This window comes from Abrus precatorius, unplaced genomic scaffold (assembly GCF_003935025.1).
Source record: "Abrus precatorius isolate BTA unplaced genomic scaffold, Abrus_2018 Scaffold4, whole genome shotgun sequence".
NCBI classification, from domain to species: domain Eukaryota; kingdom Viridiplantae; phylum Streptophyta; class Magnoliopsida; order Fabales; family Fabaceae; genus Abrus; species Abrus precatorius.
The window spans coordinates 10,614,085-10,627,266 of NW_020874384.1; the positions used below are offsets into that span (position 1 = coordinate 10,614,085).

At 31.1% G+C, this 13,182-nt stretch overlaps 1 protein-coding gene across 8 annotated transcripts; it reads right to left on the minus strand.

The window, feature by feature from the left end:
- Positions 1-2,564: 2,564 nt before the first annotated feature.
- LOC113865435 (polynucleotide 3'-phosphatase ZDP) lies at positions 2,565-12,361 on the minus strand. 8 transcript variants are annotated; one of them, XM_027499968.1, is made up of 12 exons: positions 11,962-12,361; positions 10,941-11,000; positions 10,068-10,127; positions 9,831-9,902; positions 9,220-9,291; positions 9,005-9,061; positions 5,577-5,653; positions 5,356-5,437; positions 5,057-5,173; positions 3,435-3,571; positions 3,231-3,300; positions 2,565-2,881 (listed from the first exon to the last, which is right to left on the minus strand). In XM_027499968.1, the coding sequence occupies exons 1-12, from the start codon at positions 12,292-12,294 to the stop codon at positions 2,837-2,839; spliced, it is 1,182 nt and encodes a 393-aa protein (XP_027355769.1). In that variant the 5' UTR covers positions 12,295-12,361; the 3' UTR covers positions 2,565-2,836. The 8 variants fall into 8 exon arrangements, with proteins under 8 accessions (XP_027355769.1, XP_027355768.1, XP_027355773.1 ...); XM_027499967.1 differs by having other exon boundaries at positions 10,908-11,000; XM_027499972.1 differs by lacking the exon at positions 10,941-11,000.
- Between the last annotated feature and the right edge of the window lie 821 nt (positions 12,362-13,182).

Here is a 13,182-nt window from a genome sequence, read left to right on the forward strand (position 1 = left end):
TCACATATAAAATTCAATCAAATCATTATGTTAATTTATAAGTAACTAGTAAATTTTTCTTCTTTGATAGATTCTAGAGACTAATTTAATATTTGGATAAGATATTAGGTGTTTGGTATTACTTTACACTTTATCTCTCAATATCTAATGACAATAAGCAAGGTAAATATTAAATTCTTAACTAATATCATACTAAATGAGTAAAATAGTCTTTTATATTTTTTTCAAAAAAATATATTAATTTATGTATTTTATTATGTTCTATCTTTATGGTATACAATTTTTGTCTCCATGTTTAGAATGTTTTAATACCAAGCACTAAAACATTATAAAATATTAATACAATATAAAACATTACAAAATATATTTTTTTAAGCATAGAAATTAATTTGAAATAATATTAATTATGGGAATCAAAAGTGTATTAAAAAAAATGGTGAACTTGTAAAAAAAAAAAACAAATAAAAATATCATAAATTAAAAAAGATTGAAAACTTATATCTAAATGAAAAAATATTTATTGATAAAACTTATTTATTTAGTAAATGCATAAATAAATCAAATAATAATTATTATAATTATTAAAATATTAAGAATAGTTCACACATGATAAAGACTTTAGTACACTTGAAAAAAAAAATATATGCTTAAATATTTTTTTTATAAATAAAATATCTAATTAATAAAAAGTAGTATAAAGAATAAATAATAAAATTTGAGTCAATATAATAAGAATTGTTTATTTATATAATGAAAAAAGTTATGAATTCATTAATATAATAAAGTTGATTATATAAAATTTTGAAAAACAGTGTAATTTTACATTTCAAATATAATAAATATTACATTTATTATAGAAAAAATCATTTTTTAAATATATTATATAAATTAATATATAATACATAAATATAAACTTCATTAAGTGTTTCATTCTTTTAAAAATTGCACAATTTAAACCTAATTCTTATAAAATATTATTAAAATATAGTCTTTATCTTTTACGAAATATTATTTTTAGTTCTTCTAACTAATTCGATTCAACATAAAATTGACACTTAAACTATATCTCTCAATAGACATGTCAATTAGAAACTAAACACTTAATTAAGACAAAAAAATATATTATATGTAAATTGATATAATTACATATTACACAATTATAATAAAAATGTTAATGTTAATATTTTATTTATTCTTCTAAATGTGAAAGAAAACTAAAATAAAATAAAATAAATAAATTTTTTATTAATTAAATTTTTTATTAATCATCAAATATTATGAAGTTTGAGTTATAATATTATATTTTCTCAATTAAATTCAATATACTATATTCTTTTAAAATTATAAGTGGTTAAAATACATATTTAAATTTTATATTTAATATATTTACAAATTAATTTAATTATATAATTTTGTCTATATAAAAATAATATTCTTTAAATAAGTCTGTAAAATTTTTTATTAAAATTTAATTATATTTTCAAAATTCTAGCTTATCACTCCTTGCCAGTTGCCACCATCACATCATCGTCACTTTTCATATTTTATTATATAAAAAAAAATTTTAAAAAATTAATATTATTTTTTCCCCTCAATCCTTCATTTTCTTCCACCTATTAACTCTCTAATAAAAAATCTGATAACTCCTCGAATACACTCATCCATCTCTTTGTCTTGAATCAAAATCACCTCAATCCTGAAACGAAATTCAAATTTTCTTCCCTCCTTAACCTTCAAATCACAATGGTGCATGTTTGGAGTTTTGTAATCTTTAAACATCTCAAATTGTTTGTGTCGTGTTAATCTCAAGTGATTGTTTACCAAAATGTTTGAAAGAACTCAATAAAAAATTGTAGAAATGTAAAATTCATTGGAGACCTTTCCCAATCTCAAGCATCTACAATTGAAGGATATTTAAGTGAACGTTGAATTTTTCACCACCAACCACCACTGTCTGATACTTGACTTTGAGCCGACAAAATCTTGCCGGGAGGAAGGCTCATTGTCAGAGAGAGAAAGAGTTCACGAACGAGAGGACGACACAACATGAATGTTAAAAGTAGATGTGGGTCAGTTCCCAAGGGTACTATCGCCAAAGAAGTTGCTACAAACATTTCTTTGGCATTAAGATTCTCTCATGTTCAATTTCGAACATGACAATCATGTTTGCATGTTTTTTTACTTTCGCTTAAGCAAAATTTTTACTCGCTTTAGCAAAAGTTGAAAAATATACGAACATGACCGTCATGTTTGAAATTGAACATGAGAGAATCCAAATCCGTTTCTTTGGCATAAACTAAAACTTCTTGACATGTCGAGGTTAATATTAAAAAGCGTTATTTTTTATACTAAATATAATTTAGTATTTACAATTTAGTTTTTACACTTAAAACAACTAATGTTTTAGGCCTTATGCATATAAAGATGAAAACAAAATTGTAACAACAAATTTATATAAAAATTAATAAAACCATTTTTTTTGGTTATATAAAACAACCTTTTTAAGTATATAAACTAATCCTTAGATATGTAAACTAATAGGATTAAATGTATTATAATTTAACCTTTTTTCTTGGTCCACCAAAATCATGGTTCAGTTTCTTGAGAAGTTACACCTATTTTGAAATGAAATAAAGGGAATAATAATGGAATTGAAACGAAAAAAGCTAAATTAGGATTTCCCAGAAAATAGTAGACATTATGATTAATATATTTACATCCATGTTGCCAACAGAAAAATACCATCCCAGTTGGTAATGTCGCTTCCAAACAAAACTGGAACTTCCAAGTCCTCAAGACCATAACCTTTCTATGAACCAAAGACCAAATTAGATGTTCAGGCGAAGTACTCTTCCGGGACATAAAATTTTAAACCAACGGCCTGATATCATTGAAAATAAATAAATTAGACAATAAGCATGCAAAGATTAAGACCAAACAATTTCTAAATCAATCAGTAAAAAAATGAAGTACAAATTTAGACATCAAATATTATTCAGAATGGAAGTGTTGCTGAAGGTAATAATATCCACAACCGGGTGAACTACTCATCCATAAAAGTTTCAACACTAATCTGAGATAGAAAGAAAAATGGGCTCAAACTGTGTTATGAGCAATGCCTTATTTATTCAAAGCCATAAAACTGATCATTTTCTTAAATTGTGCTTGAATCAGTCTAGAAGAAGGGTGCTTATGCATCGCCATAAAAAAGTGATAAGTCGTTTAACTACCTCTGCAAATTTAATATCAGCATCACTGTGATCTGATTCTCTCCCTGCTGCATCACCAACATAAAAGGATCTGCAACATAGAAAATGAATCTCTAACATTCTCATCCCTCCGTGGATAAAATATGATGATATTCTAAGGAAAGTTTACGAAAGGAATAAAACAAGTAGCATCAATTGAAACTAATAAAGGGAAGAAAAAATAACTGATCCATATCAATGACAATGCCAGAGTTGAAGTGTTTCTCCATAAGATGCCACATCCCTGGTTTGGGTTTGCGAAAAGGATCTTCCTCTTGGATAGTTTTACCTCCTGATTTACCTAGCCCACAGGCTATAAAAACCTGTACAGATAAAATACTGTTGCATGCTCAGCTTGTCACGCATTTCCTAAATATTTTTCAAAATAAATGGGCTGCAAAGTCTCTCTTTCCTGCAGTGTTTGTTACATGAATGAAACTTGTAACTCCCTAATGAAAGACATTTTACCTAAAATTTTACAGGAGAAAATCACTGTGCAGGAAGAGGTGCAAAAGGTCCTAATTTTAACATCTATGACCATATATAGGACTAATACACGATTTATTCTGAAGATATCATTTCTTGCAATACAAGTCACAAAAAGAAATTATAATTAGTAACAGGAAGATCGCATTCACCATGGACATGACTGGGATTTATTTAAAATGATTGACAAAAAATTTCTTTGCAAATGACAAACAGTTAAAAGGCAGCAAAAATGCCTAGTATGTTAAAACTGTATTATTACCTAATAGGAGCCAAAATTTTGTGCTTTACTGTTGGAGGAAGAACAAAAAACAAGAAAAACAAACTAGCAAGACATTGAGTACTGAAAAGAGAGTTATGAATTACTGGTTAAAATGTTTTTATAACATGGTTATCAAATCTGTCACTGATGAGATCAAAAAGGAAATATGGGCAATTATTACTTCATTGCAAGAGAATTTAACACACAAGGCAAAGGAGTATGAGGTAGGAGCAAGCAACATTGATGATCAAGAAGGGGTGAAAAAAGAAGAATGAAAGAAGTTGAGAGTCCAGCAAATCTTTTCAAGAGAAAGGGAACTATGTAGTCAAGTCACCATCAACAGCATTTTCAAGAAGAATTTGAGGGAGGAAGCATGCCAAGAAATTGCCTAAGCCAAGCAAGTTTACATGCTTCTACAACCACAGCACGATATTCAGCTTCCACACTAGACTAAGCAACTCTGTTCTACTACTTACTCCTCCATGAAATCAAATTTCCTCCAATTAGAACACCATCCATAAGTAAAACTTCTATCTGATGGTGATCCAGTCCAATTAGCATTACTATACAGATTTCTCCTAATCTTTATCTTCGTATAATAGCTCTTGTCCTGGTGCATTTTTTATATATATATGAATTACAACATCCCAATGGCTATCACACGGGGCATTCAAAAACTGACTAACCACATTAACTGAAAAACTTATGACAGATCTGATAACAATAAGATAGTTGAGTCTGCCCACGAAACATCGATATCTTCCCAGTCACTCAACTCTAAGTAGTACTCACATCAGCCACAAATTGATTGCCTATACCTCCCAGTTGGAAAAAGAAAGAAAACAATAATATTTAACCTATTGTGCAAAAGACAGCATCTAATTTTAGCATCACCTCACTATTGTTTCCCTGGTAGAAGTATTCTCAACCAAGTAATCCTATGTCCAAATTCCAAAAGGGGAAAAACTGAAGAGTCGTGACTCTCATAAGAAACAAAACAAACAATCCATAATTGCATAGTTGATAACAGCATATAAATTTGACGGACCAAAAAAGTCACCTGAATTGGAACCTTCACTTTCCCAATGAAATTATTTAGACGTCCAACTTTAGAGTCCACAGCTAGTTGTCTCTTATTCTTCCAACGTTCAATATTGGATTCATTGGTGAAAATTACCTGTAGTAACAACAAAATCGATAGAGCACACAACACAAGTTTCATACCAACAGCATTACTATACATGTAAAAGATTTAAATTAGAGAGACAGAGAGAGCATGAACATGAATACTAAAGTTCTAAAGTTTGCAAAAAATTCATGGTAAAAATTAGGCATCTTTTACAAATAAAAGGAACACACCAACTTGTAACCATCATTGTATAGGCTTTGTAGTCTATCAGGAATTGACGAATGCATGAGGGACCAAGCATTTGGACCCACTCTGAAAGAAAAAAATTAATTTCTCAATAAGCAGAAACTTGTAACATTTAGTCAGTGACAATAATAATAATATCAGTTTAAAAGCATAATTCTGATAAAATATATCCAATCCATAATTATGACTTCAAATGCAACAATACCTTGCCAGTGCAGTTTTTGCAAGACACCCATCGAAATCAAAAGCAGCAATTTTAGTTGAATCATGCAGACCATCATCCTGCAAAGTATCAGAGCATAGAACAGGGGAACTTGTAAACCTATTGAGAGCAGAATGTTTTTGTGTGTTATGTTCCTTTTGTAATTGTTGAGAGAAAAACAGGAAGACATAAGATGAATCCGTGTATTGGAATACACAGCAAAGTTATCTATTTATAATAATGCTCAAAGATACATAATATTCATGATATTCTATTATCTAGAAACACACTATCTACGATTACACTATCTTGGTAGTTACCTTATTTACTTTATTATCAATGCTCTCCCTCAAGTTGGAGCATATAAATCATATGCACCAAACTTGTTACCTACGAGACGCACTTACAGATTTAGTAAAGATACTTGCTAGTTGATCATTAGAGTTGACTAATTAAGTAACAATATTAGGATAAATTTTTTTTTTTAATAAAGTGAAAATCTATCTCAATATGTTTAGTCTTCTCATGAAAGACTGGGTTTGAGGCAATATGTTGTGTAGCTTGATTGTCCCAGATTTGGGTCATCTATGCATCCTCTCCAAACTTCAATTCCTTAAGTAATTGTTTGAGCCATAGGAGCTCACAAATGGCTGAAGCCATGACTCAATATTTTGTCTCCGCACTTGATCTTGCATCAATGCTTTGTTTCTCACTTTTCCTAGTGATCAAGTTGTCACCAATGAAAACACAGTATCCAAAAGTTGATCTTCTATCCACAGAACCTGTACAATCCACATCTAAGTATCCCACAATTTGAGTGTGTCTTTTATCTTTATACAAAAGGCTTTTCCTTACCTTGATATATTTCATAATACAAAAAACTACATCTCAATGTTTCTTACAAGGAAAGTTAAAAAATAAACTCATCACACTTAAAGCCAGGAGTTATCCAAACAAGTGATAGTGAGATAATTTAATTTTCTAACTAAGTTTTCTATATTTCTCTAGATTTACAAGAGGCTCCCTTTGTCCTAGTACGGGTTTGATACTAGGGTCCATAGGACTATCAACAAATTTGGCACTCATCAATCATGTCTCTTTTAGGATGTCCATGGCATACTTCCATTAAAAAATTCCAATACCACTCTTTGACTGAGCTACTACTATCCCCAAGAAATATATAAGTTTGCCAAGGTCCTTTGTTTGAAATTGATGACAAAGATGTTGGTTAACTTGTAAAATTCCATGATGGTCAATACTTGTGATGACAATGTTGTCCACATTAACAATGAGGTAAATGCATCCTGCGATAGAAGATAGAGTAATAAACTCCACTCCAAGTCATACCAAATTGTTGAACCACAATACTAAAACTATCAAACCATGCCCAAGGAGATAGTTTAAAACCATATTGAGACTTTCACAGCTCACAAACAAGTCCTGATTCCTCTTAAGCAACAAAATCAGGAGGTTGTGTTATATAGACTTCCTCCAAAAGGTCCTCATAAAAAAAAGCATTATCGTCTAATTGATAAAGAGGCTAATAACGAATGGCTGGAATAGATAAGAACAAGCAAACAAAGGACATCTTGGCTACAGGAGAGAATGTTTCACCATAATCCAGGCCAAAAAATATAGGTGTAACCTTTGGCTACAAGACAAGCCTTCTATCAGTATACTTTATTATCAAGACCAACTTTAACGATGTAAAATGCATTGGCAACCAACAACAGACTTTTTCAAAGGATGAGGGACAAGGTCCCAAATACCACTATGTTGAAGCGCACACATCTCATCAATCATAGCTTATCTCCGACCAAAATGACCAAGGCATCACCTATAGACTTACGAATGAAAACAGAAGACAAAGAAGAGAGACAAGTGTAATGAGAAGGGAATAAACAATAATAATTGACATTAACATAGTGAAGCGAAAAATTACGAGTAAAACATATACCTTTACAAACGGCAATGGGAAGGTCTGAAAAAGTGAGGCTAAAGGAGGCACATGATGTCACACTGAAGGTGAGTTAGAAGAGTCAGCAATAGAGCAGTCATGTGTTGATGGGGGGAGTAAGAGATAGTGCAGACTGTTGGTAAACTTACAAAGGTGAAGCTAAAGTGAAGCAGATGGTGCCATAGACTCTTGAGAGGGAGGAAAATGAACAGAGATTGGAAAGAATAATTTGAGGACTTAGAAGAAGACATAAAATTATAAAGCATGTCACATTCTAAAAAAAACATCATAGGATATAAAATAACAATGAAGAGTAGGAGAATAACATTTGTACCTTTTCTGAGACCAAGAATAAGTGAGTAAGACATTTGTGAAAGCAAATAGAAAGTTTGTCTAACCAAAGGCTTACATTATGAACAAAACAAGTAGAACTGTAGATCCTAGAAGGTAGGAGAAGAGGTTGATGAAGATACAAGACCTGCTGAGGTAATTTTTACATCTAAAACAAACGAAGGCATCATATTAATGAGGTAACAAGTGGTAAGACATCACTCCAAAAACGATGGCATGACCATGAAGCAAGAGTATGAGTAGTCTCAAGATGTCTAGTTTTATGTTCAACAACCTCATTTTGTTGAGGAATATGAAAACAAGACATTTGATGAAGAATTCCATGTGAGGCCATGAAACTTCGAAAGGAAGTAGACATGTATTCTTTGACATAATCACTTTGTAAGATACAAACAGCAATGTCAAATTTTTATTTCATTATAAAAAGACTGAAAAATAAAAAACAAATCAGACCAGTCTTTCACTAAATAAAGCCAAGTGCATCCAAGAGGAGCACATGTTGACCTTGTTGATGTCAATGGTGGCCGGAAAAATGGCCAGACCCGCCACCACACACAGCGGCAGCGACAGCAGAATAGTAAAACCATGTCTGCTTGAGGAAGCATGTGCGCCATGGGAGCTTTGGTGGAGATGGAACAGGTGGCACAAGCAACTACCAATAAATCCAATGGTCAAGGATAGAAAGGTCACCACAAAACGGTGGCCACCAGTGAGAATAATGTTGGATGAGGAAAAATTCACCAAAAAGCAGTTTCTGGAAAAAAAATAAATTATGTAAATGGGCAGTGAGCCGACCAGAAATGAATGGATTAGGAATGCTCTCTTGCCAAGTTCTAGATACGAGTAAACACTGGATGAATCCATGTGTTGGATTAACAGTGAACTTTCTGTATATAAAAATGCTCAATGATTACATAATATTACATGATAACTACATGATATTCTGTTATCTAAAATTACACTATTACACCATCTTCATAGTTTACCTTATTTACATAGTTATTTTATTTATATTATTTTCAACAGTAATATTAACAACACATCTTCTCACAAGGTTGTAGTGGACTCAATCACAGTCAGACCAAACAACCAAATCAAAATCCAGTAAGAATATTAATCTAACCCGATCAAGAAAAATGACAGTTTGGAACGCCTTCCATTTTGGTAAAAGGGTAGCATCCTGCATCAGGTAATAGTTTAACAAACATAAGATGAACAAAAAATGTAAATGATAAAAAAAATAACACAAATATAAGCATAACAATGTGATAAACTTTAACTATCAAACATCAAAGCCATCCATATATCCAATAAAGACAGAAAAGAAAAAGGTTTTACCTTGTACTTGCTCGTGACATCAGAAACTGAAAAGTTGATGTTCACCATAGCAATAACATCAGGTGTGCACAACTGCAAGCAATAAACATGAAGAATAAAAAGAATTGACATAAAACTTAAGCAGAGTCAGAGACACAAACCATCTGAAGGAGAAAATAAGCACTGGCAAACAACCTAAACCAACATGAAAATGCTTCTGATTCAACAGTTTATATTTTCTGACAGACAAACAGTTAAGAATATTAACAGTTTCATGTATGTATGAGTTGACATGTTTTACGTTGGCTAGGTAACATTTTCATATAGTTTCCAAAACACATCTCTGAAACATATTTCTTCATCAAATCCGCAATTTTAATATTTGTCAGGGCATCTTCCTTCAAGAGATCTAGAAAGAAAGAACAAAAATAATGGACAGAATTTTACTACATTACACAGCAAGAAAAAAATACTAAATACAAGATGATAGCCAAAAATTTGAAAACCTTCATACAGGAAGCAAAAAACCACCCTCCCCTCTCTTTCTCTCTCTCTCTCTAAGATATACAATATTATTACACAACATTTGCCATTTGATACACCAAAAACTCTTTGACAGTGCATGTAATTACCTTCATTCCCTTTGAATTAGGTTCTTCACTCATTTGCGTTTCATTTTGTACATCTCTCTTTGCTTTATGAACCTATGAAAGAAGTGTAACACATAACCAAATTGAACAAGTTAAGACAAATTTCAAAAGGAAACAGTCTGTATTTACCCTTACTAATGTAGACAAGTTAAAACAATAAGATGCAGAATTAAAATTCAAATAAAAGAGCAACACACATAAATCAAATTGAGTTCTCACCTTTTCTTCAGATTTGTCATTTTCAGCAAATAACTTCTTCAGACTTTCCTGGTCACTACTCTACAACAATTTAAAAATAATTGCTTAAAAAAGGTCATGAAAATCTGTAAATTTTCAAGTTGCAATGAAAACATCATACAGATTGCTAATTTCCTGGATACAACACTATTAACTTCTTCCCACCAAAAATTCAATTTTTTCTTTGGCAAAAGAATGTTCAACCCAAATTTTTCAATTAAAATGGAATAATGCCATGAACCTACCTAAAGCTTCCTAGTCACTGGTGAGACAGGAAAAAAAAGAGAGTAATAAATATTCACTTTTCTTTCAAAAAAGCAATAGAAAGATAATGCAGCAAAAACATTATAAAACTTAAACATAAAAATGAAAAGTTGATGTTCAGCACAGCATTAACGTTAGGTGTGCACAACTGCAAGCAATAAACATGAAGAATAAAGAGAATTAATATAAAACTTAAACAGAGATGCAAGGCATCTGAAGGAGAAAATTTGCACTGGCAAATAACCTACACGAACATGTCAATGCTTCTGACTCAACAGTTTACATTTTTTGACAGACAAACAGTTAAGAATATTAACACTTTCATATATGTCTGAGTCTTGACATGTTTTACATTGGCTAAATAACATTTTCATATAATTAAAAAAAAAACATCTCTGAAACACATTTCTTCATCAAATCCGCAATTTTATTATTTGTCAAGGCATCTTCCTTCAAGAGATCTAGAAAGAAAGAACAAAAATCATGGACAGCATTTTACTACATCACACAGCAAGCAAGAAATACAAAATACAAGATGATAGCCAAAAATTTGAAAACCTTCATAACAGAAAGCAAGAATTGGGCTCTCACCTTCTCTTCAGACTTGACATTCTCAGCAAATAAGTTCTTCAGGGCTTCCTGGTCACTACTCTAGAACAATTTAAAAATAATCGCTTAAAAAAGGAATGAAAATGTGTAAATTTTCAAATTGCAACGAAAAACATTATACAGATTGCTAGTTTACTGGATACAATACTAATAAACTTTTTCCCTCCAAAAAATCAATTTTTTTCTTCAAAAAGGGAATCGCTCAACCCCAATTTTTCAATTAAAACGGAATAATGCCATGAACCTAATTAAAGCTTCCTAGTCACCACTCAGGTAAACAAAAAATAAAATATAGAGTAATGAGCATTCACTTTTCTTTCAAAACACAATCAAAGGATATTGCAGCAAAACATTATAAAGATCACTTTTAGGGAGATATTATCAGCACACTCTTTTTAACATTTATTAGAAAAAAAAATGATTATCTTGAGAATATAAAAGTTTAACATACATTATATTCTTAATAAAAAGATTACTATTTGTATGTGTTTAAAATCGACACTACAGTTAACAAAACCTTTTTATTATTATTAACTAAAATTTATTTTAACCTATAAAATCAAATGAATCTCACCCTCATTTGATTTATTGGAGTAGGCCCAATTTGGATAAAATTCTTAAGAAACATTTGTAAAAGAAGAAAATAAAGAGATAAAACAAATAAAATACTTATCATAAGTTAAAACCAACTTATATATTATGTTTTGAAAAATCTAATTGAAAAGGCTTCTAAGGGTAGAAGAACACAAGTGGAATTTTACATAAAATAAATATTTTATTATCTTATTTTCTTGGTCTACAAGTACTTTTGCATAAGTTTAACAGTACTAGACCTAATATCATCAAATAAAGGAGTCAGATAAAAAAGATTGAGTTAAAAATGCGTAGTTAATATATCTCTGTCTGGTCTTCATTTTTTTTCTTACTTAAAAGGGGGGGGGGGGGGGGGGAAGAGTTAAACCTAAAAGTGCAGTGTTTGACGGGGAAAGAAAAAAAGGGAAACCTTCAAGGTGGAAAAGCCATTGATGGTCTCAGGAGAAGAGGGAGAGTGAGAGGGTAGAGGGAAGCAATGGAGATGGTGCCATTTAACGACGTTGTAAGGACCGTCGCCTTTGGAAACCAAACCTAACCGCAGTGTCTTCGCTTTGATGGCTTCGGAACACGCCTTGCACGACGACCGGTTTGATTTAGCGTATTCTGCCACCATCGAATCACGAGACGCCATTGGCTTTCCCTTTGGTAACGGAGGAGGGGACACCGTGACGGAAACGGACAGAAGGGGATGAAAGCTAGGGTGACGGACGTTGACGGCGAAAATTTTGGGGATTCGGAGCATGGAAAGATTCCATTACAGTAACGGCATGAAGGTAACGCGTGAGTGAGCGAAGAGAGGGAAAAGAGAATTTGGGCAAAATGAGGAACCAGGACGGGCTCGAAGTTTCGCGCCACGTCAGGTTTCACGTTTACTTAAGGCCTATTGTGTGATGTTAGAAAAATTAATGCAAAATGGTACGTGGCAATTTGGGCTTTTTTTTATTTAAATATTGTTTATTTAAAAACAAATTAGTAAACTATAACATTCAAAATAATTTATTGTTTGGAATTTTTTTCCACTAATAAAAAATATAGTTATCATTGCTCGTGATATTTTTAGTTTTAAAAAAAATATAAATTAGTTAATATCATTGCATGTATGCAAAAAATAAAAAATACATATTACCACAAAATAAGATAATGTTGCCACGAAGATAAAACATGCACAATATTTACATGTGATATTATCCAGAAAGTATCACTACATGATACTTTCACACATGACACATCTACTGTGTATGCACACATGTTGCTTTATTTAGAAAATATTGTCACAGGAAATGCGATACCATAAAAGTAGCAAAAAATAGTGGCGATACTTATATCGATGTTTACATGCGTTATTACCCTCTGCTTAATTTATTGTAGATGTAGTCTTTTATCTAGAAAATTTTTTCTATATAAATGAAACAAATTTTACACTTAAGAAATATGGAAGAAGGATTTTGAAAAATTATTGATATAAGACTAGTTTGATATGTTTCTTTTTATATAAAATACTAATATACTTAATTTACAAGTATGAAATTAGTTTATGTTGTTAGTTTAATTTAAATTAAATATGTAACAAATAATATATTTTTTATTAATAAAATAATTTTTTGTTGGAATTTATTTAGACAATAATTTA